Source organism: Limanda limanda, chromosome 15 (assembly GCF_963576545.1).
Source record: "Limanda limanda chromosome 15, fLimLim1.1, whole genome shotgun sequence".
NCBI lineage: Eukaryota > Metazoa > Chordata > Actinopteri > Pleuronectiformes > Pleuronectidae > Limanda > Limanda limanda.
In genome coordinates this window covers 16,047,846-16,073,604 of record NC_083650.1, presented here as the reverse complement: position 1 = coordinate 16,073,604, position 25,759 = coordinate 16,047,846, and the positions used below count along the sequence as shown (strand labels likewise).

Here is a 25,759-nt window from a genome sequence, read left to right as displayed (position 1 = left end):
CTCCTCTCTGCCACGATTGTGCTTCTTTCAATTTGAAAAGCTGTCAGCGTCCGTGCTGCAAGATCCAACGCTGTATCTAATAATTGATTCATTAATCATCTAAAAGTCCATTAAATTCAAATCAAGTCTGAGAATGCAAGTTTTCTGAAATGGTAAAGAACTTATCTCTCTGACTGGCTCCCCCCCCCTCACTAAGCTGTGAAATAATTTATAGAGAAACACCTCAAACTAGATAAGGATTATCAAAAAAAAGCCTTTTATATGCTAATGGAAGTAGTACTGCTGGTTTGAAAACAAACATAACAAGTCGCTCATATTTTAGGCAGTAATATCAAATCATCAGAGGAGCTGCAAATAGAATCCAAACAAACATGGTAAAATAGGTCATAGGGAGGATATTTGATGTGGCTCCGTTGGATCTCTGAGCAAACGGAGCAAAGTAGGGAAGTGCTGGTGTGAGAGAAGACGTGGAAACAGATCAATGACGGACAGAATTAGAGCTGAGGACTAAAATATAACAAAACAAATTGAGAAAATGCCAATCAATTCCATGTAAGTTGATGAGACAGAGCGATGACAACTGATTCCCTTCCCCTCCTCTGATATTGATGGTAGAGTGGTGGATCAGCCTTGAAGAGGATTTTCTGGCCGGCATGAAGAATAGGAGAAGAGTGGCGTGGCCGCGGCGGCTTTAAGTTCACCGAACAATCGTCGGGTTTCTCAAATGGATTGGGGGCAGTGGAAAATCATATTTGCAGATGGACGGAGAGAAAGCGCTTGAGTGGTGGCGTGAGAATCAGACGTCGCTGCGTAGAACGCCGCCCTATTCTCTGCATCATCCTCTTGACGACTTTCATTTGAGAGGGGAAAAGAAGCGACTTGCCGTCATGAGCCTGTAATCTCCTTCTCCCCCCCCCCACAGTTCATTGAGAAAAGCAGATTTGATGTGACAAATCCACGGCCCCAGATGACAAATAAGTCAGGAATTCACCGTGATATGAACCACTCACTTTGCGGTGCGACTGGAAATGTTTTATTGAGTCTTCTGCTCTCACTCGTGTTAAGATGTGAATTTACATCAAAGCGTCGCGACCCAGAAAGAACTCAACTGACCAGACTTGTGATCTCATTTTTATTTTCCATTTTCCAGCTCATAACTTTCAGGCAGAACATTTTCAAACTTTAAAGCATCACTCCATTTTCACGCATCCTGCAAAAGCAACCGGTGGATTTCTCCGGTCTCTCGTGGGAAGTTAAGAACTTACTGTAGTGTCTCTAAACATGCACATACACACATCCATACGCAGACCGATGATGGTTACATAAACAACCAGAAATGTAAAACAGCTCTGCATGCACGGCCTGTCATAAAAATAGTGTGCATGAATGAATAACATTAAATGAGTGGGGCAGATAAGCTACCCCCTTATGTGCTCGCCTCAGATTCAAATTTAGCTTTTGCGTAGGGAATTGATGAGACACGCAGCTCAAAGCCAAAGTCTTCAAAGGCCGCGGTTACACAAGATGCAAGGCGTCAAACCCACTTTGTAGTTCTCGGGTGAAGGAGTGGGTTGTAGCTGCGCCGGGTGATACGGCAGCAGAGAAAAGAGGATGAAATGCAAAAGTTACACCAAGGTTACTCCGTGTGTAAAGGAGAGCAGGAGAGATCTGGGTTGGTTGTTTTTTCTTGTCTTTTCTCGATGATTGTAGTTGTGGGAGTTGGGGGGGTGCTCTGTCATGTTTCAAGGTTGAGGTCCCCTTTATCGTTACCATAAAACAGCAGGTGTGGGAGACAGAAGGAAAGAAAACACACGCTGGAGCACCGGGGGAGAGTGAGAGGAGGAGAACGAGGAGAGATAAGGGGAGAAAGGAAGAAGCTGTGTGGCACAAAGGACTCTGTTACACACGTCTGCAGTGTGGTGAATGCAGCAAAACATGAGCCCAGTCAATCAATGTATCTGGGAAATAGGCGTGCTGTTGAAAATGGAGACATGGTGCCATTTAAATCCAACATTATCTAAAGTTTGTATAGCGGAGCTTGCTGGTAACTTTGCCGATGTGCTGCCCCTGACCTTGTTCTGCTATCTCCCTCTGAACAGGGACGACAGCCACAGATGGACATGGTAGAAAAACACAGGCAGCACTGAGCTCCAACAGTAAATTCGAAGGAAGTAAAACTACAATGCCCCTGATGTCAGGAAACACAACTTCCCCATCAATAATGCACTGAGCGAACAGTGAGTGAGCTGCATGTGCCTCAAGTCAACATGGCAGCAAATGCACCAAAATGCAACGAAGAGATGTGTTATTATAACTCAAAATTACAACTCGAATTCTACTTTTCATCCTAGCCATCGTGATACATCGTCCGACGTAGCTAATAATCGTACCTGTTGGGAAAAAAATCCAACATTCAGTAGGAGAAGAATAGGAAATGCCAAAAAAGGCAGAATTAGGCAAATTCCTGATCAGCTAAAATCAATAGAGGGCACTCACATTCTTTAAATATCTTAATCCAGCACCTCACACATCTGTTGTTGATCCTCAAACACAGACAACAACACTGCTTTCCAAATAAAACCAAAGTGTAAGACAACAACCACAGAAAGCAGCACTTTGAAACGTTGGAAAGAAGAAACTAAAATAGAATGTGGATTCGAGACTCGAGTGTTTTCGGAACAGAAGCTACAGATTGGCCGAATATCTGTGTAACTGACAGGGAGAGAAAGCAGGTGACCACAAACTGACACTCGAGCAAAGGAAGAGACAAAAAAATCATGGCAGCTGAAAGAAAGGGGAACATGTGGTTCCAGCTCGACAGCAGAGAGATGTACTTCCTCCTCAATACAATACAGAGCGTTTACTGTGAATTCAATAACCCAAATGAAATCTCAAAATGTTAAATACTACAAACACTAATCCTGCTGCCCAATATGTATTTATGTACTCTGCACTATGCACAATACTCTGCACTTTTACTGCCTTTTTTGCACTTCTGGTTAGATGCTAAACTGCATTTCGTTGTATAAGTACTTGTACTGTGCAATGACAATAAAGTTGAATCTAATCTAATCAAAAAAAAATTAGTACATAAAGCATTAAGTACTCAAAAGGCACTTCTGGCAAGAATGAGTGTTATAATATGGGAAATATATTTAAGTGTGTATTTACAGACGTCAGTATTCATGATTGAAAATCAACAATTACTATATATTATCTCACCTCAATATTAACAGCTATGTACCACTTCAGATTGTCCAAAACATTTCCTTTTTCTTTCATATTCATACAGACGACATTTGTCTTCAAATATATAACAGGCTATCTACATTTAATCGTAAAATACAATATTATAAAGTTACTATTATAAATTATAAAGCTGAATGGTTATAGAAACACACCGTCAAGAGGTGAAATATTGAGTGTTGGGAATTTGTGTAATGTTAATCCCTCCGCCCCTTCCCTTTTTCTTTCACTTGTAGGTAACAGAACTGTTTTCTAAAAAACAAAACAACCCTAATCAATATATGTATGACTGTTATGTTCGGCCATCATGGAGGTTATGTTTTCACCCCGGGACCGTTTGGTTGTTTGTGAGCAAGATTACAGGAAAACAACAGATTTCCATGCTACTCGGTGGAAGGACGGGACATGGAGCCATGAAGAACCCATTAAATGTTGGTGCTAATCCAGGAATTTTTTTTTAATCACTTATTTAATCCACGGATCTTGATGAAAAATAGATGACAATAAAAATCGGGTGCAGCTTACAGGACTGTTGTGTTCCACTGAGGGCTCAGGTTGAAGTAGAACAACCCAAATCGATGTGGAAGAAGAGTTGGACACAGCACATTTTGCACTCCCCTCCCTCCCCTCCCTCCCCTCAGCTGAAGAGAATCAGGGCAGAGGGACATCACACCAGTGTACAACACCCCTCACCCCCCCACCACCACCTCGCCTGCTCAGACAAATACATTGCACACGCAAGCTGAAACCCTTCCTTCCACCACCACCACCACCGCCTGCCCCACCTGCTCCCTCTCTTTCCCACTCTGCAGAGCCAGCAGGATTCGCTGGACCTGTGACATGACTTTGGTGAGAATATACAGTATTAGACCGAAGTTATTGACTATTTTCCATAATAAATATTTCCCAAACTATTGCTAAATTGCTTTTTCCTAAACTTAGTACTGTAGCATAGTCAGCAGGACTCCCCGAACATGTGACTTGATTTTGGTGAAAATGAGCAGTTTTACAGTGAAGCTATTGAATAATCGTCATTAAAATATTTCCAAAAATTATGATAAATTACATTTTTTTTTAAACTTTGTAGTGTAGCATAGTCAGCAGTACTCCCTGGACATGTGACATGATTTTGGTGAGAATAAACAGTATTACAGGGAAGTTATTGAATATTTTTGTAATATCTCTTTTCGGTGTTGCACTTTGTAGTCGGTCCCTGCGCACTCGTTTCTCAGCAGGCTGTACGTAGACACCCATGTTACGTGTCCATCATGGAGGACGACTCATATTGATGAAAACTCGCCTGTAGCCCGTTGTCCACATTACTACGGTGGGAGTTATGCAGCGTTTTATGCTTTAACAACGTTTCGCTTAAGACTTATTGATCCGGGAAGTCCGAATCTGTGAATGTCTTTCCAACTTTACTGAACTGGCTGAACATACAGTGCAGGGCATATATTTAGATATAAAGACTAGATATCTCGTCTGCGTTGCCGGCTAACGGAGACGGACGTCCGCACATGGGGGCCATCTTGCTAGGGGGCAGCCCGCTCACCCATAACATTGTGTTGGTAGTGGTAAATAACCATAACTTGCTCAATTTTCAACCGATTTTGAGACAGTCTGGTTTGTTATAAACGTCAGAGATGTATTATTGTGCACTGCATACTTATGAATAATTATGTTGTTTTTCTAAAAAATTGAATAATTTATGCAGTGTCACAACTACATCGATGACGTTTGTAACAAACCAGATCGTTTAAAAAATCTGTTGCAATTTGAGCAAGTTATGGTTATTTACCACTACCAACACAATGTTATTGGTGAGCAAGCAAACTCTGGCAAGATGGCCGCCATGTGGTGACGTCCGGCTCCATAGATATCATATATAAAGGCTAGATGTCTCGTCTGCGTTGCTAGCCAATGGAGACGAACGTCAGCACATGGCGGCCATCTTGCTACGGGGCAGCTCGCTCAACCATAACATTGTGTTGGTAGTGGTAAATAACCATAACTTGCTCAATTTTCAACCGATTTTTAAACGATTAGATTTGTTATAAACGTCAGAGATGTAGTTATGACACTGCATACTTATGAATAATTATGTTATTTTCTAAAAAAATTAATAATTTATGCAGTGTCATAACTACATCTCTGACGTTTATAACAAACCAGATCATTTAAAAACCGGTTGAAAATTGAGCAAGTTATGGTTATTTACCACTACCAACACAATGTTATGGGTGAGCGAGCAACCTCTGGCAAGATGGCCGCCATGTGGTGACGTCCGGCTCCATAGATATCATTTATAAAGGCTAGATGTCTCGTCTGCGTTGCTAGCCAATGGAGACGAACGTCAGCACATGGCGGCCATCTTGCTACGGGGCAGCTCGCTCAACCATAACATTGTGTTGGTAGTGGTAAATAACCATAACTTGCTCAATTTTCAACCGATTTTTAAACGGTTAGATTTGTTATAAACGTCAGAGATGTAGTTATGACACTGCATACTTATGAATAATTATGTTATTTTCTAAAAAAATTAATAATTTATGCAGTGTCATAACTACATCTCTGACGTTTATAACAAACCAGATCATTTAAAAACCGGTTGAAAGTTGAGCAAGTTATGGTTATTTACCACTACCAACACAATGTTATGGGTGAGCGAGCAACCTCTGGCAAGATGGCCGCCATGCGGTGACGTCCGGCTCCGTTGGCCGGCAACGCAGACAAGACATCTAGTCTTTATATATATATATATATCTTTGGGACTGCGTCAATGGGAAACTCTGCTGTGAGGCCTCACCCCCCCCCCCCCCCATTAATCCCCTCTGACATGCCTGGGGGGGGCAGGGATTTGCTACAAGTCAATGCAGGAGAGCTAGAGTATGCAGAACAAGCCTGTCTGACTCTCATGAGTTTCCAAAGCCACTGCACTCACTGCACTGGCCATGAGACAGGAAGACAGATCACAGGGCGGGAGAGGGAGGGAGGGAGGGAGAGAGGGGAGGTGGGAGTGGGGGGGATAACTGCACTCAGTCTGCTCGGTTAACCCCTTCCTACCCCTCCTCCCGTTCCCTCTCCTCCTAACCCACATTGCAGCAGATAACGTTGATGACAGACGACAGGATGAGAACTAAAGCTGAGTGATGCTTTTCTCTCTCTCTCTCTCTCTCTCTCTCTCTCTCTCTCTCTCTCTCTCTCTCTCTCTCCCATGCATTCCGAGTGCTATTAACCTCTTTGCTCCCCCCAGACGGGCTCGTGACAGACCATAATATGGATACCAAAAAAAAAAAAAGAAACACCCCCCCACCCAACGTAAACAGGAATTTGCAGGTCACGTGATGCACTCGCTTCCCCTGCAGGCGGGAGGAGGAGGAGGAGCTATTGGATTACCAGGGGCTCTAATCTCAGATCTAGCGATGAGGAGATAGGTGCAGGCTGGAGGCGGGGTGGGGGGGTGAGCAGGATGACATTAGAGAGAGAGGCCGTCAGGGTGGTTGGGTGCTCACACACACAAACAAACAAACACACACACACACACATAGGGAATGTAAACAACAGGGCTGTGTAGCCTAGCAACAGGCCCGGCGACACATGGCGGGGGAGGAGGAGGAGGAGGAGGAGGAGGAGGAGGAGGAGGAGGAGGAGGAGGAGGAGGAGGAAGGGCAGGAGCACAAGTTCAATTACCGACGAGGAGCAAAATGGAGAAAGCAGATGACAGCAGAGGAGGAGAAATCCACCCGGATGTATAGCCTGCTTTAGATTCACGGGATTGGCTCCTCTCCCTGCTTCACCCCCCCCTTCTCCTCCTCCTCCTCCTCTCTTTCCTTTTTTTTTGTTCCATCCATCCTCAGCCCCCCCTTTGAGATGGAAAAATGGGTCATCTGTGTGGAAGTTAATACGCCGAGCACGTACAGTGCTGCTTTATTTTTAGGACGTGCCTCGGAAAAAAAATTGTTCCTCTCCTCCTCCTCTTCCCCCCCACCTCCTCCTCTTCTCCTCCACCTCCTCCTCACTGGTGAATGACACGGAGAGAAGGCTGCCGGGTAATTAATATACACGGTGTTGCTGCTGTGCACACAAGTGGCGGAGCAGTCTTTATTAAAGCTGCTGGCACAGGCCTCTCTCCGGACCACGTGTCTCTGTCCTCTCTGGGATTAATATCTTTACAAATGAGTGATACAAAATATGTAAAAACATTCTTAATAAATATATAAAAATAAAATATTCCCCTAACTGATTTTATCAAATGCAAACAAAGCATCTTGAGAACAAATTTTTCTAAATATTTCAGAAGACAGTATAAGAGAAAGGTTTGTGTCAATACACCCACTACTAGTAGTTTGAGCTAACAGACTTTTTAATCACCTGGAGAAAAGATTGACCTCAAAATTCAATAAAACATGTATAGCTCCAATTCAGAATTCGCTTGAACCACCCCAGCAGGATCCAGAACGCAGAGAGGCTGCGGCTGTGCAGGAGAGCTACGTGGAGCTGCCATGGCAACCATCATACAACCGAGTTATTTCTGGCCGCCTTTAAACTCCCAAACACAGCTGCTCATACATAACCAGACACATCTCCACCAATCTGTGCGTGTACGGTATACACACACACGCGTACACACATTCAATGCCACTAAAATGGAACAACACAATGCGAAAAATTTGCTGCTGCTGTTGTTTCCAGTAACGAGTCGTGAGGCTCCACTGGTGATCGTGTTCCCAATCCGACCTTTCCACATTCAAGCAGAGTCGCACATGCAGCCAGGCCGCTGTGGTCCGAGCCGGGTAGAGCCGTGTGTGTGTCTTGTGTGTGTCTGTGTGCGTTGTGTATTTGCACCCAGGGATTTTTAATGCGAACGGGTTATTTCCTTCACCTGTAATGAACGAACAGGCTGCATCTGTCATCACAAGCACATTAGAACAAAAAGAGGGATTACAAAGTGGAAATCACTCCTCCAGAGCACATGGTCTCTGTGCTGCAGGCTCAGCCATTGTTATTGCTGTCAACTGGAGCTGTTGTGCTCCCTGCTCTCTCTCCATTCACTTGCCCAGAGTCCGCCTGGAGCCACAGTGCCCCCTACTGCACAGAGCAGGGACTTGCTTTGACCCTCCCCTCTGCTTCCTTCAGATATGAGGAGCTGACTCATAATCCATTCATACAGACTGAAATGGAGCAGGGATGCAATTACAAGAACGACGTTAAGTCAAAGGAAATAGAACAGATATGAAATCGACCACATCAATATTCCACTGAGGCCGAGGAGGACACAGAGCAGGCTTTGTCTCTGATACAAACTACAGATCTGCTGTGTCATGCTCAAATCCAGCAGGTCAAGGCCTGGTGTCAAAGTCTGTTTCACTGGGTTTATTTTATGATGGCGCTGATCTGGTATCCTTCAGTGACCCCTCTTCTCCTCAGTCTGCAGGGGACGGCTGCACCGTGTTTATTGACAGGAGAAGCAGGCCGGCGGTTCACCGGGTGGAGGGCTCTGAACCTGTTCCTACCCCCCCGTGCCAGCAGCAGACCACAGCCTGACCTCCAACACAGCCTGTTATGTTTCTCCTCTGCCTCCCCAAAAGGACAGATTTAACAATGAGCCACTTCTTCTGCACACACACACACACACACACACACAGACACACACACACACACTCTGGGCCAGACCGACCTCTTGACAGCTTCTCCCTTTCCGCCGAATGGCAAAAAGAGCAGGAGTGCTGAAGCAAAGGCTGCAGAGCGAGTGCATGAGTTCATGGAAAATGGAACAGTGTCTACCATTTAGTCTCCACTCGACATTTCTGGGCCGCCGTTCAATTTTCATTTTTCATTCCTAATGTAGAAAAACTATTCCCCCCCCCTTGCTCTCTCGCTCTCTTTTCCTGGCAACCTCGAGGCCCGGGCTGCTCTGGCTAGAGCCCTTAGAAAAACAGCTGCAGACTTGGAATAAAAATAATCACGGCTCTATTTGTCTTCCAAGAGACACACTTTGGAGCAGACCTCCCTTCCCCTACGAGCTGCTCCACTTTCACTCTCCAGCAAACATAATAAAACCATTCACAATAAAGACGTGTGTTTCTACAAGCTGGTTGGAAACAGCCACTCTCAGGATGGAGAGTCAGCTTTGTTCTGGCAGTGTCTGTATTTTATTAACCTGTGTCAAGGACTCATTAACACTCGCTAGCACCATTCTACTAAGTCTGAGATTTACTTAAATTGCCTTCCTCCATGTTGTTAGACATCTTTTTGCCAGTGGCATCATTTTCAAAAATGTCCTGAGCAATGTTTTTATCTTAGAATTAAACATTCCACACCTTCCATTCAGCAAAAAGTCTCCATCTGCCCACAGTCCATATTTCAAAACTGTAAAGGCTCCACTTTTTCCTGTGCATTGCTACTGCCATCTGGTGGCCACAACACAAACTCAGAGCCGCACAGTGTTTTCAGGTTTTATTGTCGGATTTTAAACACAAAGATATGTCCAGATATGAAAGACTATAAAAAGAATACTTAACTGACATTGCAACGTACAGACAGTATTGCACAAACAAGTGTTTCTTTTAGTATGGACACTCATGTGAATTCAGGTTATCGTGGAAATATTTTGCGCATATTATTCCTTTCTGTAATCCTTAAGATGTTTTCCAAGCACACCAGCAGAAAGAAAATAAATATCATACTCAGAGGCGTATTACACAGACTTAAGTGTTCTTTGCATCGAAAAATAAAAAGTCTACCTGTATTTGATTATCTGGGACACTAGTATTAGGCTGTTAAAAAGGCCTAAATCCCGTTGCTTTATGCAGGACAAGCTCAACATTAGCAATTTCTTAGCATTATGAAGAAATGACAGTAGGGTGAATAAGAAAATTTACATTATTAAAATAAATTCAATTAATTCATATTGACTAATGAAAGTCATATTATTTAATTAAGAACCCAAGTTTAAATAGTTAATTCAAAAAAATTATTAAAAATATATGTCTAACATTTAAAATAAATTTAACGAAATCAACTTTACACATTATTCATTCATTCTATTTGGGTCACACAGGGACCAAAGTCCTTGCATGTGACAGACTATTATCATTGATCAGCAGTCTTCACGTTTCACGAGATTGCTGCCGACCACAGGACAGAAACTTCTTGGATCATCTGTCCAGGAGAGCTACTGATCATGTGCTAGTTAGTTTCGACACTGTATTTACCATTTACTCCTGTCGTATATCCACAGATCATGTTACACCTCCTTAATTTCTCTTTTATACTTCATGAAGTCTTTAAATGCCTAATTCTCCCATTATGATAGCGTAAATGATTGTTTACCCAAAGCATGATGTCCCACATTATTAATCAGGTTTGATAAAGTGCGCCAATTAAACAATGTTCATTTTAAATAAATAATTTTGTTGATTGAATACATCACAAACATAATTTGATACCAATTAGGAACCTTGTCTTATTTGTGACAGATTCATATCCTTCACATTAATCTTGTGTGAATCCTGTCATGCGCTTCTGATTAACATTTACCCCCCCGACCCTTTCTGTGACATCACCCCCGGAAGTCATGTGATGTCATTCATATGATGTCCATGCCAACTTACAGACTGGACTTTGTTGGAACAGGAAATAAACAGACTGAAGCGTCACAGATTACCAGAATTCACCCTTGATCAACTGCACAGCAATCATTTATTTTTTTACTATGTATGCAACATATCAGCAGCCACCCCTTCAAAACACAAGTTTTAGGAAAATAAATAGAATCAAGAAGAGGCTATAAAACACGAGACATGGGGGTAACAAGTTCAGAAAGACGGAATGTGATTAACATTTCCAGGAAACATAACCTTGACACAGTTCTCTAACCTTGCAGTGCTATGACAGGAGCTTTATCGTCATCTGAGGTCCAAAGATCAAACTGGGTCATAATGCTCTCAATCATTCGCAGTCACACAAACCAAACAGTGAATGAATAACAGTGTCGGAAATCCCTTTACAGCACAATAACAGTATTTTTTATACATTCACTCCACGTCGTCTTCTGTTAAAGGCTGGGAGCTGATGATTCGCTGAAAGACAAGAAAAGTTCACTTTTAGAGGCGGTGCCAAAAAAATGAAGGGTGACATTAACAGAACAGATGAACATGTTTTCAGACATTAAACCTGAGGAATTTTTGCATTTTGACCGAATTTCAATACATTTCCTGCTGTATTCTCACATCTTTCATACATTTCACTTAGGGGTCTGCTCAGTTAAGTGCATATCTAAAAGCAGCTCTTATGACACATGTAATGTTGTTAAACTCTCAAATATCAGATATAAAAACCAGATGTGATTTGTAATGTTATTATTTCTGTCTTAGAGGTGAAATAGCCAAGAGCTACTGACAGGGCTCTTAGCTTTGGATAGTTCTAAGATTGATCTTGCATCCTTTCTTGTCCCAGGAACCACAATATGACAACTGGGGGGTTTATTAAGGATGCTTTGCCACTAAGGGCCATTTTTTAAAAATAGGTCATATCCTCACCTGGCTGATGCTGGGCAGTTTGGTCAGCAGCATTTGGAAGACCGGAGGAGGAAGCGTCTGCTGGAGAACCTGGAGCAGCTGCTGAGGCTGACCACACACTGCAATCGCATTGGTCAGGTGGTCCACACCTCTCTCAAACTCACCTGTGTTGGAAACAAGTTTGGAAAAAAAAATTTAAAAACAGACACGGGGGCTGGAGATAAAAAGAGCTGCAGGTTAGTTCTATGTTCTGCCACTCTCTGCGAGTAGACTAATCTATGTACCAATCTGATACCACACCTTTAAAATATATTTGTTTCACCCCAATAGAACTACAATTAGGAGCTAGCTAAAATATCAACAATTTTAACATATTTCACACTAAAAAAGTTCCAAAGGGAAAATGGCAACTTGCACTAGATCAGTTGTGAGTTGCGAGGAATGTAAGGCATACCTGGCAAAAAGGACTCATTTATTTCCACAATATATGAATTCATACGTAACACAAACCTAATGTTTGGCTGCTTCTCACAATTCTGTAATAAATCATTGAAAAGTACAAATCTAGCCATATGGGGGCCTGTGTCAAATTAGGAAGTTGGAATCCCAGTGCAGTAGGCCGCAGAAGCCATTACTACAATACAGGGCTAGTAACATAACTGTTGAAACAAAGAATCGTGATCAGTATGAATAAGGCCAATATGAATATGTGTGGGTTCATGTGTGTGACCTTGTGACAGCAGCTCCTCTCCGAGCTGGATCTCCTCCAGGAAGAACTTCTGAACAGCTTCTGCGTCCTTCAAGTCCGGAAGCTTCAAAGTCAACACGAGGTTAGAAATGTTAGGTAAGGAAACCACAAGAAACTCAAGCTGACTTTAAATGAACCGTGTGAGGTGTTGGTTTTACCTTCGACAGTCCTGAGTTGGCTCCAGTCACGTTATTCTTCCGTCTGCCTGTGTGGGAAAAAGAGAGGTTTTACACGGTTTGCTGGTGAACTGCACGACACGCATGGTTCAATGCTAAGCTAATGGCTAACACATGTTACAGCCTCAGTTATGTCGCAGGAGTAAATTAGTGTTCAAGTTAATAATCTCCAAGCTTCGACTATTAAAAACAAAACTTATATAGTAAAGTTTTTCAATAAATAGCCCTTTTGTGGCGTCATTGTCACACGGAGCATCAAGCTAACATGCTAACATGCTAACTCCGCTCCCCCCGCCACTTTGGACACTTACGTTCCCGCAGCTTCTGCTTGAATTGCGGGTCGCTCCGCCGCTTCCGGTCGAAGTACACGCAGTATGCGACGAACAGGGCTCCGCACATCCCCGCCACGATGGTGCTCGTCTGGCCGCTCATGGTGCCTGGGAGGACCGCTGCTCACGGAGTCGAGCTGCAGCAGTGGAGGTGGAGCAGCGGCAGGCTAGCTAGCAAGACTGCACACTGCGGAGGAAGTGCGTCAGCAGTGACGTAGGACGCAACGTCGACGTTAAAAGGCCACATGTTTGGATACTGAGTGACGTTTATTTCTAAATGGAGGATCGAGGCTGTCACACAATTAAAGAAAAATTGTCTCGAAAATGTCTAAATAAATAAACAAATGCAAAAATACATAAATAGTTTGGTTGCGGAAAAGGCTATTTTTGGATTTCTACATTTATTATATTTATTTTAACAGTTTCTGTAGGAAACGCATCACTGAATGTGTTTTATTGAATGAACAATCTAAGCAGTTGGAGATATTCAGACGGATGGTGCCTCACCACCGGGAGAATGGAGGTGCAGAGACCGTTTGTCGGGCCCTAAAGCCCCATGTCAACTACATGGTGTCTGGGTCAGGACACTGCTGATCATGTCGTCCTCTCTTGAAGATCTGAGAATCAGAACTCAGCTCTGAACACCATGAGATATTGAGCTAATATTGTGCTTACACTGCTCATATTCCAAAAGGAGTTTGTTTATGTGACCAAATTACCCAAGAGGGTGAGAAGAACTATAGACCCCCTGTAGTGCAGTCTTGAAATGAAAATGTTTTGAGGGTAAAATGCTCCATTGAGACTGCATTTCCCTAATGGATAGCTTATATCCTCCTCTGCAGCCATGTGAGTCACAGCAGACATTTAGGCTAAAAACATGGTGTAGATAACACCATGTATCTTGTCCCAGTTTGTCGATTTTGAAGCTCTGGGCCTCCGGACCCTTGGATGACACCTCAGAATTAGTATGGAGGACTTTCATATTTAGTTTTCTGTCGTTTTTTTAATGTTTGCCGACGTGGCCCCAATTCACTTTAACTGTATTGAATTGGCTGAAACTCTAAAAGTGCTTTGTGGTCTCAAACACCTTACCCACCCCTCCATCTGCATAGGGGTGAGCTGATTATGAGTTCAATTAAATTTTTGGGTGAACAGGCCACTTAATGTCATGTTTAATCCAGGTGGAGTCAACAGAAGTTTACTGGGCGTTCATATTTATAAAATGCATCATATCTTGAGCTTCTCAGATGTTTTATATGTAAAAAATAACTACTTCCTATCACTTTACTGAAAATGCATTTGCCAAATAAAAAGTAGTGGACATAATATTTTCCTGATGAAAAAAGGGAGTAAAAAGTATAAATTTCACAAATCCCCATGATCAAACATTAAAATAGAATTACCTAAAAAATAACCTTAAAGTCCGTACTTGGAGGACAAAAAGTTAAGTAAAAGCAAACGTTAACTTACCCCACTGACGACAACAGACACACTGGGTACTTCACAAACTATGGCATTTATTTCAAACAGAGGCTTCTGCTTTGCTTACATTTTTACAATAAATTACACATTGACCATCATCAGATGAGCCTAATAAATACTATTGAGCATTTTTCAATAAGCTCCATTACTTTCTCTTTATCTATGATCCTGACCTTTTTTTTCTCCATATACAGCTTCATACAGCTTTAGCTTCAGGCCATGTACAGGTTGGAAAATAGTTCTGCCGCATTCGAAAACCACCATTCTCCTCTTACAAGCAACAAGCTCTTGGAAAACAAAAACAGGAATATGAACTGAAGCAAAAACATGAAATAAAAAAAGAAATAAGGATAGACTAAGACAACTCAAGATAAGAGGCCGAACAGAAAATAAACTCAAATGAATTGGTTCCTAGAGAAACAGAGGACAAAGGAGGAGAACAAACATGCTGTAACCCTCAGTATTTACACTCAAACTACAGTTAAAACCGTAAAACTGTCTGTACAGAAAAGTACATGTTATTAACAGTGCAAGATATTAAATAGCTTGACTCAAAACACTTCTCAATATACAAATGTATAACAAAAGCATACAATTACATACAAGTGCCAAACAAAACGCAACTTCAGTTTATTGTACAGTAGGGAGTCTATACAAAGGAAACACTGGAGATCTTCAGAAATGTACACACATACGTCACTTTATGATATAAATGCACATTTACAATATCTTTACCTTTTGATCTGGTCTTAGCACAGGAAACAGAGCGAAACGTTTTTGGTAGGGATGAGTATGAGAGGAAGCTGGCGTGTCCTTACTGATTATGAGTTAATGAGAATGAGATGCTGTTGCTTTATTTGATGAAGCAAAATGAGACTTTATTAAATAACTTCATGTGGCATGAAAAAACTGGTTATGTGGAACTCGGCCTCATTCATGTGTCAGAGCTGAGTTCATGCTGTAAATAACTTCTCCTGCTGCGGCGGCTGCCTTCCACTGATGTGCACCATCACATCTTCAGTGAAGACGATGGGACCGGGGGTGATGAAAACATAATAAAAATAAAGCAGATGGGCTTTTAAAAGGCAAATGAACTGAAGTAATGTGACCACTGCATTCGCCAACTCCATCATTGCACATTTTCACTGCCAAACTTGTTGTACCCGAGCTGAATGATTAGATTTCAGGTGATCCATAGCAGGAGCTCTGCTTTTACAATTCTTCAAAATGACCATCACTGATAAAAAACATTGTTATCTGTCTCAGCCCTTCACTGCCGGCTCACTCACGCAGAAATCTTCAGTCTTTCATAAGGGACACATTATTCCAGTTTGACCCTTTGATTTGAGAATGGGGGGGGGGGGGGGGGTGCTGTCCTTTCTCAAAGTGCCCAGCAGAAAATAACAAAAAGGCACTACAGTATCATTCCTTATTCATCATATTCATCCACTGAGGCTGTCAGTGGACCTGTGACGGTCGGAAACCCTCTCTATCACCACCTGGTGTGACTCAGTGGGAACACCTACGGGACCACACCCCTTTACATGAGAAGACCATCGTCAACCGCTCGAGGTTTAAAGGCCTTGTAATGCGAGTGGACAGAGAAACTGGCAAAGTTTAATTTCAAAACGCCCACTATGCCAATGTGGCAGTGTTCCTCGGAATTCCCCAGAATAATAAAAACACGGCAAACGCAGGCTGTGCCATGCGGAGCCATGAGGACAGGGCTCAAGGGGTCATCGCTGGAAATCATCTGTTACCAATACAACTTTTTCAAATGGAAAAAAAATTATTGCTTGCAAAAACAATTCTTAGAAATGTTCAATTAAAGAGAGCGCTAAAGACAATATTTTTGTTGTTGTTGTTGACAAATTTCATCCCCCCCCTACACAATCTTCATAAAAGTGCACTTAAGTGCCGTTAGCTTGCCAAGGAAACAGTTGTCAATAGAAAATAGTGCTTGTTTCTTGTTTTTTTTTTGTCTCTGGTCTGGATTTTGTGCCCCAGTAGTTACAGTATGTAGGTTTAGTTGTCTGTCCTGTTTGAAGGGAATGGGGGCGGTGACCCCAGGGTGCTGGTTAAGTGCTTGGTGCGGTGGCTTGTGACTGGTTCGTCCTGTCACCTGCACTCCACTGATACCCCAGAGTTCTGAGAGGAGGAGGATGACACCGGAGGGTCAGCCAGTGTCAGCATGACCGCCGCAGTCAGCGAGCTGGAGGACGGGGACGAGGAGGAGGAGGATGAAGAGGAAGCAGCCACCGTACCTGAAACAGAACCAGGAACAAATTTGAAGGTCAGTTCTGAAGCACGTAGGCAGAGCTGCAGGTTTTTCTTAAGTATATTTTTATGGATTACTAAATTAAAATAGGTTGTATCATCTTAAAGAAGTTCTTACAAACAGATGAGTTGTTACTTAATATTTGCACTGGGTAACTTTTAGCTTTGACTGTTCAATGGATCAGAGTCCCTGAGAGAATGAACATTGACTCAGTCTAAATACATGTACATAGTACATGTATTTAATAGCTCTTAATGATACTAACTGATTCACTAAATCACTCTAAATTCAGCTCTCAGTTACTATGAACTTAGGAAGTCCAGGGAGTAATCAGGGGAAAACAAAGTGTGCACTCACTTTCCCGTTCCTTCTTCTTCATGCGTTTTCGTCGTCGGTCGATGGTAGCCACCTCAGACTTGAGGGAGAGGTAGTGGTTCCTGATGTCCTGCAGTTTCTCCTGAAGAAATGAAATCCTCTCCAGACTGCTCATCTTCTCCAGGTCAGCTGAGCAGAACCAGAACAATGTTTTATTAAAGGCTTTTACAGGAAATAGACGCATTGTTGAGATAACCATGCAGAAAGCTCATCTTCAAAAATAATTGCTACTTTATAAAACTGAAAGAAAGATCCTGATTTCGACTATTTAAATGTGGCCTGATGAAAATATTGTTATTTCTGGTATTTTGTGACACTTACACATCTGGAAGCTCCACTTGTAGACACGCTGCGATCTCCCATGGTGGTCTCGGTGATGGCCATGGTCGGCTTCACTCTGCTTGTGGTACTTATGGCTCGAGGGCGGAGATCGTCCGTGACACTTGGGCGAAGCGGCAGCCTTCACGTCTGATGTGTTGATCTTAGAGGGAGTTGATTTGGCACTGCCCTCAACCACAGACTGGTCCTCACTGTCACTGCTGTGGGCTGGAGGAGCGAAGACAGAGGTGTGAGGCAAACAGAAAATGGACAATGATCTGACAAAATCTCACTTCCTTTCCTGCCTGAATTCTGTAATAAGCTGTCAGTAAACAAGATAATCTGAGACAGAAATTCTACAGCTGATAAAAGCATTGGCAGCATTGGAAATCAGAAGGCTAGCCATGTGCAGATCTCCTTACCTGTTTTCCTATTCTTTTTTGGAGGCACACCTATGCTCTTGCGGTTTGGCTTTTGTTTCTTTGTGGCTCCGCCTGTCTGTGATTCTTTCTGCCGCTTCTGACTCGCAGACGCTGCAAAGAAAAACAGAAAAAACGTTGAGTGAAAAGACAGACTTTGAAATGAGCTGTCAGCATGTATTTCTTTACTTTTCAATCCTGAAGAAAAATAATGAATTCTGTCATTGAAAAATACACAAAATATCACATTTACCGTTATTTGTACCTTTGGACTTCTGCTCGCTCTCCTGTTGGCTGCTGCTGCTCAGCTCCAGGCTGCAGTTGCTGCTGCTGTTGTTGTAGGAGAGGCTGACGTCGAAAACCTTCGAGGGTGAACCCGTCCCTTCGTCCTGAGGGAGGTCTTGCAGCTCCCCGCCCAGACTCTCCACCTCCACCGTGCTGCTGTCCGTCTCACTGCGCCCGCCTGCCACCTCCTCCGGTATGGGTCCTGGGGGAAGAGCGTCAGCAACTGTCTCTGAAGGCAAGGCAGGGGGGATGGACGGCGGTGGGGAGGAAGGCTGCACTGGAACAGAGTCTTCCACGGTGCTGCCTCCTCCAGACGGGGACTCAGGCGTTGTTGGCGGCGTGTTGAGCACAGAGTTACTGCCGCTGCTGGGAAACTCCTGGAGTTTGTCGTTCTCCATCTGCTCCTCTGAGGCTTCTTCCTCGGGCCCAGCATCCTGGTCCAGACTCGGCTCCTCCAGGCAAGAGGGTACAGGCGGGGGAGGAGAGTTGGCGGCCTCTGTGTCCGAGTCAGAGAACAACTCTTTGAGAGTTTTCTTCGGCCACTGCGCCTGGATGCTTGACCACACATCCTTTTGTCCTTTGGCACGGACCGCAGGCCTTTCCTCAGCATTCCCAGATGCTTTTGCCCTCTTTTCAGGAATCTCCCAGAACCCTGCTTGTCTGCTTGATTTGGACTTCTCCTTCATCCCGTTGTATTTCTTAGAGGGGGAACCTTTGGTCTTTGGGCGGCCTCGTTGGGGTCCCTCAGCCGGGGCCTCGGCCAGCGCTGCACCCTCAGAATCTGAGCTGCTGTTGGATGAGGGGCCCCTCTCCTCCCCGGGACCGGACGCTCTCTCATCCATTTTCCTGGGAGAGCCTCCAGGTAACCAGTCGGCACTCCTGGTGTTCCTCGTCTTAGCTTTGGATTGGCCTTTCAGGGTCCTCTCAGCTGCACTGTCAGATTTCCTCTTCCTGGTGCTTGCCTCTCCCTCTGACTCAGGATGACTTCTGCGCTTCCCAGAGTCTGTGCTCTCTGCATTGACTACATCCTGGCTCTTTCCTGAGACTGGAGCCGATTTGGACCCTTCAGGAGGAGTCCCGCCCTCCCAACGCTCTGATGTTTGCGCCGACTCTAGTGGGGCCTTTCTGAGGCTGCCTCTGCAACCTGGGTGATCCTCTTCAAGATGCTCCGCCTCCTCATCCTCGTGCTCACTCTCGTCCGAGGACATCTCCGAGGCTGAGGCAAACAAAACAGAGCACCACTTAGTTTTCAGTAGTATACAAACAAGCATAAGTAAACCTATTCAGAGTCAAACAGTCCTAATCTGCAGGCTATTGAGTGTTGCTACCTTGCAAGCCATTGAGGATAGAGGTAATTTCTATAGACTTGACTGCAGTCCCTTTGTCCTCACCCTCGTCCATCTTGGAAAAGACATCCTGACTCAGGCCACATTTGGAGCGCGGGACGCGGTTACCGTTCGGCGACGGGCCGAGGACTTCTCTGTCATTGATCCTGTCCAGCCTGTCTCGCTCCCTCTCGTTTTTGTTCTGTCAGAATTGAAGAGAGTCAGTGAGTCACGGCATAGCGTCAAGTTTAAGTCAAAAAGTAGCAACTGTCCAAAACTCGTACCTTTATTTTTTTGCGGTGCTTTATTTTTGAAACATTCTTATTGGCGGGGCGCACAATCTTGTCAGCTTTGATCCATTCATCATATCTAAAAAAAAAGTACAAAAAGGAAAAGGAACAGATTCATAATTCCGATCTTTGAAAGGAGCGTGAAATCTCTCACACCACCCACCACACAAACACCTCTACTGTCTGACCCCAACATGTTGCTGTGACAAACTAAGCCTGAACAGCACAGGGAGGAATCCCATGGTGTTAATGTGGGAAGAGGACAAACCTTTTCACAATGGAGAAAGAAACAATATTAACACCGACCACCACACAAATCATGTTCCACAAAGTTCCGACAGTACCAGGGGTGCTACTTGTGTCGTATGAGGGAGATGAACAGTTTCACAACATCACACACACACGACAGACACAATGCAGAGAAACATCCCACCGTTTCATAGAGTGCTAGAGGACCACACAACGACATTGAGACAATGGAATGCTGATTGCACTAGTTAACCTCTGTGTCATGGTACCCTAACACTCTACTTAACACTGCATTAACCCTGACCCGCTGGGGAGGGGGGAGAGGGTTGAGAGGTAGAGGTGAGTGTAGCAGCACTTTGGTTGGCCTTTCAGAGGATTCAGAGAAGGGTAGCTCACATTTAAATACCAATTCGTAAATTTAGTTGAATCAGAACCACTGGTTGAACTGGTGGAAGTTCAGTCTGTCTGTGGATTTAGTCACGAGACAGACAGCTGGGGGACAGACAGACAGGGGATTCAGTCAAAACTGAGTGAGGGAAGCTGAGGAGTGATCCACATCGACCCAAAACTCAATTCTGTTTCTGCCACTAGAGGGCCCAGTGTGCTCCATAATCAGAGTACTGACCATGGGACTGGATTAGATGAAGCAGAATTGTGAGGAAGGGATGCGTTACTGCTGAAGGGATACCCAGTGTAGCGGTGATCCCAAAGGTTAAGAGGTGTCTTTCTTTTTGATCTTTCTTTCTTTAGGGTGAATATAGACGTTAGGTGATTTTCCCCCAGGTCCTGTCTTACCTGACGTTCCAGCCACAGTAGTGCACCAGGTAGAGCACCTCTCCCCCCTCCACGTCTGCCTCTTTCACAGTGGCCTCGTACGTCTTCAGATTGCGGGCTCGCCCATACCTCACCTGCACCTTCATCCCCGGGGGGTAACACTCAAACTCCTCCCCCTCCTCCCCCTCCTGACTGCTGTCATCCCTGCAAGAAAAACAGTTCAGCACTTCCTGGCCCTAGGCTTCCCAAGTGAACACCACAGAGCCCCACCCACAGCCGCCCACCCGACTCACTGCCTGCTGCTGCTGCTGCTTCGTCAAAAGCCTGATCTCTATCATATCTGCTCCACCCTCGACTGCCATGTCCCATTACAACGCTAGGCCCTAATCTATAAACAAACATAGACTTTCCATTTTCTGTCCTGGTCCAGTCTAACCTATAGCAAACTGCAGCATAAACAACTGAATCATTTACAGCAAGCCAGTCAAAGAACAGTACATGGAGAGTTTCAGCAAATAAAACATCATCTTTTCATGGCAAATATAAATCATCTTGTATGGGAAATTACTCTACTGTTAGACTATCTAACCCTACATCCACACAGCAGCTACTTGGAATTCTCATTTACACAAACACACATTCTCACGTACGTACACACACACGTACTCGCACACACTCACTGTAGGAAACAAAGCAGCCACAAGGAGGAGCTAGTGGGGAACAGTAAGGACTTGTCGAAGCTGGAGGGTGTATGGGCGGTGCAGGAGTGCCGGTAAGTAGTTTAGGCGCAGGGGCCACAGGGCCAGGTTAGCACGGCAAAGCACAACTTGGCAGGCAGCGACTGAAAGCCACACTTATGGCACCGGGAGGAGGCACCGCTGCGAGGTCCAGAGAACCTCAGTGCTCAGTGCAATCCATCTCACAACTAACTACACAGGGCAAGAGCTTCACGCTTCAAATTGTGACAACTGAGGAAACTGACCACCCTCAACTGGGGACACCCATTTAACTTTAAATTAAAAATGATGTTGAAAACAAACCGCATGTACCAGTTTTATAGAATAAAAGAATCGCCAATAGGTTATAACACATACACACACACAAACACACAGAGCTGCATTAATACGTCATTTTCATCCAATTTCTTGTTGGTTCTCAAATGTGCCAATAGGATGTTTTTCTTGGTCTTACATTTGTACTTTTGGTCAGACACAGACATAATAGTAAATCTGATTAAGTCACCATGCTAAACCAAGCAATTAATCAAAAACTAACCTGCATATTAAATCCTCAAAACAACAGCGATTAAAATTGATCCATGAAAATGGCTATAGAAACTCTTTTCATGAGAGATTTTTTATCAATAAAAAGGTAAAAGGTAAATAGCACTCAGGCACTAACTTTACAAATACTGAAGATCAGGAGTTTCTCTCTACCATCATTTATGTGAATTAAAATTGTTCTCATTTAAAGTTCCCTTTAAACTAGCTTCAACACAGTGTGATCCAGATTACAGTGATGATCAAACAGGTTTGATACAATCAGGACGGATCAGATTACATCAGCCAGTGAATCTGTGAACCGTCACACTGACACATCACCTCTGAAGAACTGTGACTCTGACAACGTCAGAAGATCAGGGAGCCTCCAGCCTGTCCACATATGATAGTGATCATATCGCAGTGTGCCCACAGCCATGGCTGGTGAAAGCTTCACAAAGAGCTATACTAATGTTTCATCCATACTACTACATTTTAATTTAAAACTCAACTAAATAAGCACTATCCATTGTCCACACAAGCTTTTTGTATCAGTAAGACTAATGCACCTGAAAACGCTTATCATGTGACCACTCACGTACACAATGCGCGTGACAGTGTAAACAGGAAGAATTTGATTGTCAGTTGCAGATTGCTCGAATAACAGCTCGTCTCCAATGCATGTAAACAGTTGTTACATAGCAAAATGCTGAATTTAACTGCAAAGACAACAGGGTCAGCAACTCTTGTAATTGATTATGAATAATATTATTATAATCCATGTTGAGTTTTACACTGGTAGCGAAGGCTACAGTAGCCTGATGAATAGAAGTCCATGAACAACAACCCAATCAGCAAGAAGTTCAACATCAACATCATAGTTTCTGAACATCCCTGTTTCTCCCAGTCCAGAATACCATGTTGCCCCAGAGTTTTCAAACTAAATAGGGACCAGCAGCATTTTCAAACGGCTCTAAAACTCTGGAGTAGTGTGGACTCCAGGCGTATCGGTATCAGAGTCGATGCGTTTTCAAACAAAAACATAGCAGTATGGATGTAGCCCAAGAGCAGCAGCGTGTGATCACAACATCCTGAAGTTCAGGACTGTTTATATTTCCCTGCAGTGTTTTCAAGCTAGTCCCCAGTGACCCATACCGCCTTAACACAAGTGTCAACCTACGGGCTGAACAATTACACGTCTAAACTATAGAGGAAGCACTGATCTTGAAGCCGCAGACAGGAAACAATAAGGGAATAGACATCTAACCGAGCCTTCACGATCCAACTACCCAGAACAAACATTTATCAGCACAGACATTTTCTTTCTTTACCCTCTAAAAGTTACTGCCTCTGAAGCTCTATCTGGCGCCTAGTGTGCTAATGCATCAGTGACAACACTCACACACATGGAACATTTACTAAAGCTGAACATCAAAAAAGCCAAAAAAATGAGAGAAGACAGAAAGAGAGGGGGCCAGAGAGACAGAGATAAGAGTTGAGGAGAGGGGGAGAAACCAGGAGGAGCACAGCCGTGTCGTGTGCGACCGAGTGAGATGTGGCTGGACGCAGTCAAACAAACCCAGCCACCGAGAGAGGGAGGGAGGAGGAGAGAGAGAGACGGAGAGCGAGACCAGCATGACATGCCAGGTGGAAAGTAGCAGTCAGGCTTTGGTGCCCTCAGATTTCAGCTGATGCCAACTAAGCCACAAAAAATAATAATGGCAAGAAGGGCGGGGGGTAAAAGCTTGGTTAGATGAGAGAGAGAGGAAGAGGGGGGGAGAGCTTTCCTCTCTGGTTAGCAGGTAGAGGTGATTGTGGGTAAACGGCATATTAGTATCATTAAGGTCAGAGGGGTCACTTCTTCTCATCTCCTAACAGTCTTTTAGGCCTTGCCTCTGAGTGGATGCCTCAGGTCTTTTTAGCTGGAGTAACTTTTATAAAATTTCAAAACATAAGGCCAGACTGAATCTCAACACAGTTTCACCCTGCAGGGGCCCAGCATGGGGCCCCCGCATGGCGCTTGTGTTTGTGCCATGAGGATGTTTTCTTTTTTACCACCCTGGTGGAGGGACCGTCCTTTCAGACCACCTACCCAGAGTTGTCCTTGCTCTCCTGCTCCTCGTCGAGCTCCTGTTTCACATGCTCGGCTGCAAGGTGAGCAGTCGACGAGCCCTCCTCCGCGTCTCCGTTGTGGGGGGCGTCTTCCTCCCCATCTTCATCGTCCGTACTCTCCTTTTCCACAGACTTGGGAGGTTCAGACTCTGTTTTGTTACTGGTTGTATCAGGATTCTCCTCCTGAGGGAGAGGGAGGATTTTAATATAAACACATACAAGAGTGGTCTGCAAAAATAGTAGGAAAGTAAAGGTTTGGTTAAATATCCGAAAGAAAAATGGCATTTAAAAAAACAATCAAACAGTATTAAGGAGAATGCACCTTGCAGACTATAGACTGTGCACTGCAAGGTTCCTCATCCTCCTGGGCTTTCTGCTCCTCTGACCCGGAGGATGTGGGAGCTGCTTCTCCTGCCTCCCCCTCAGGCTTCACCTCCCCCTTAGGACCCTGCTTCAAGGGGAGGTCCATCCTGAAGGTTATCGCCGTGGAAGTGCAGTATTCTTCAAATCCATTCAAGTACCTGCATGATAACACATTCCTTGTCAACACAGCCAGAAGACCCTCATGTGTAATTTCAATGTTCTTCTTAAACATTAAATGTTCCAACATCTTTTACAGCAAAAAGCTAAATATTGCAAAGATCCATTTACTATTGAGGAGTAAAAATTATGTGAAGATTTTGGCAAAAACTGACAGAAACAAAAGCTGCATCTCCAGTCGAGTTAAAAGCTCTGAGAGGCTGCGGAGGCAGCTCCTGTACTTACTTGCGATAAGCACATTTGACATTGTAGCCAGCGGCAGAGTTAAGGACAGGGATTCCCAGATCCTGATAGACTTGCTTCCAAACTGCACCACTTTCAATCTGCTCAAAAAGTGGACACAGGAAAGTTGCAGAGTCAGTCAACATCAAAAACAACACAAGACCAGAATCAAACGGCAGCAGGAGTTATCGCTGTCAGAGCGGCACTCACCTTCTCAAAGCCTCCCAGTTTGTGCACCAGCCTGTAGAGCTTGAACAGGTCCAGGTTCTTGTAGCCCAGAACAGGTCGCTTGTTGACGGGAGTTCCTGAGGAGGAGGAACATAGAACATGTTTATTTCAACAGTGAGAGGCAGAGCTGCATGTTTGGTTCAATGGAAAATGGAAAAGCTTTTATGAAGCTGACTGGTCCTGATTTTCAACAAACGCGGAAAAAAGTTTTCAGACCCTTCACATAGGAAAACTATGAAATAAACTTTTCTAAATATAGTCCTGTATTGAAAACATCACATAAGTAAAAGTCTGCACGTATTATTTAGAAAATGTAGTTTGGGTATTAAAAGTACTCAAAATTCTCCTGTTACTGTTTGGGTTGGCAGAGGTGGTTTAATTCATTATTTTATTGAAGTTTCACTTGTTATTATCAGCCATTTAACAACAGTCCATCATATTTGATGGTCTGATCATATGTGTTTGTGTAAAATTTTTTAATTGAAGTTATCAAATAAATGTAGTGGAAAAAATTGTTTCCTCTTGGAGTAGTTGGAGTGAAGGAGATGACAAGTAAAAACTCAAGTCAACTAAAAGAAACCCAAG

At 43.9% G+C, this 25,759-nt stretch overlaps 2 protein-coding genes and 1 non-coding gene across 7 annotated transcripts in view; all 3 read right to left on the bottom strand.

Annotated features, from left to right (window-relative positions):
* Window positions 1-10,928: 10,928 nt before the first annotated feature.
* On the bottom strand, window positions 10,929-13,215 carry tomm20a (translocase of outer mitochondrial membrane 20). Its single transcript, XM_061086971.1, has 5 exons — window positions 13,001-13,215; window positions 12,672-12,718; window positions 12,496-12,577; window positions 11,787-11,929; window positions 10,929-11,327 (listed from the first exon to the last, which is right to left on the bottom strand). Exons 1-5 carry the CDS (start codon window positions 13,119-13,121, stop codon window positions 11,283-11,285), a joined length of 438 nt encoding a protein of 145 aa, XP_060942954.1. The 5' UTR covers window positions 13,122-13,215; the 3' UTR covers window positions 10,929-11,282.
* On the bottom strand, window positions 11,611-11,744 carry LOC133021155 (small nucleolar RNA SNORA14). The gene has a single exon (XR_009682956.1). It is a non-coding gene; the product is annotated as a small nucleolar RNA SNORA14 (small nucleolar RNA).
* A 2,649-nt stretch (window positions 13,216-15,864) lies between the features above and the next one.
* arid4b (AT-rich interaction domain 4B) overlaps window positions 15,865-25,759 on the bottom strand; it is a 37,793-nt gene continuing 27,898 nt past the window's right edge. Inside the window, exons 13-24 of one of the 5 annotated variants that reach the window (XM_061086663.1) lie at window positions 25,157-25,251; window positions 24,950-25,047; window positions 24,507-24,705; window positions 24,165-24,367; window positions 20,835-21,017; window positions 19,785-19,869; window positions 19,504-19,702; window positions 18,144-19,391; window positions 17,894-18,004; window positions 17,475-17,699; window positions 17,136-17,282; window positions 15,865-16,764 (exon numbers count right to left, since the gene is read on the bottom strand). In XM_061086663.1, the coding sequence (XP_060942646.1) occupies window positions 16,619-16,764; window positions 17,136-17,282; window positions 17,475-17,699; window positions 17,894-18,004; window positions 18,144-19,391; window positions 19,504-19,702; window positions 19,785-19,869; window positions 20,835-21,017; window positions 24,165-24,367; window positions 24,507-24,705; window positions 24,950-25,047; window positions 25,157-25,251 (2,939 nt within the window). In that variant the 3' untranslated portion in view covers window positions 15,865-16,618. The remainder of the gene's footprint in view (window positions 16,765-17,135; window positions 17,283-17,474; window positions 17,700-17,893; window positions 18,005-18,143; window positions 19,392-19,503; window positions 19,703-19,784; window positions 19,870-20,834; window positions 21,018-24,164; window positions 24,368-24,506; window positions 24,706-24,949; window positions 25,048-25,156; window positions 25,252-25,759) is intronic. The other 4 variants (XM_061086664.1, XM_061086665.1, XM_061086667.1 and 1 more) reach the window with 4 other exon arrangements.

Coding starts and splice junctions, on each gene's coding strand:
- tomm20a (XM_061086971.1), bottom strand. CDS start 13,121: ATGAGCGGCCAGACGAGCACCATCGTGGCGGGGATGTGCGGAGCCCTG. Junction 12,578..12,671: donor CCAACTCAGGACTGTCGAAG/GTAAAACCAACA, acceptor TTGACTTTGAAG/CTTCCGGACTTGAAGGACGC. Junction 11,328..11,786: donor AACTGCCCAGCATCAGCCAG/GTGAGGATATGA, acceptor CTTGTCTTTCAG/CGAATCATCAGCTCCCAGCC.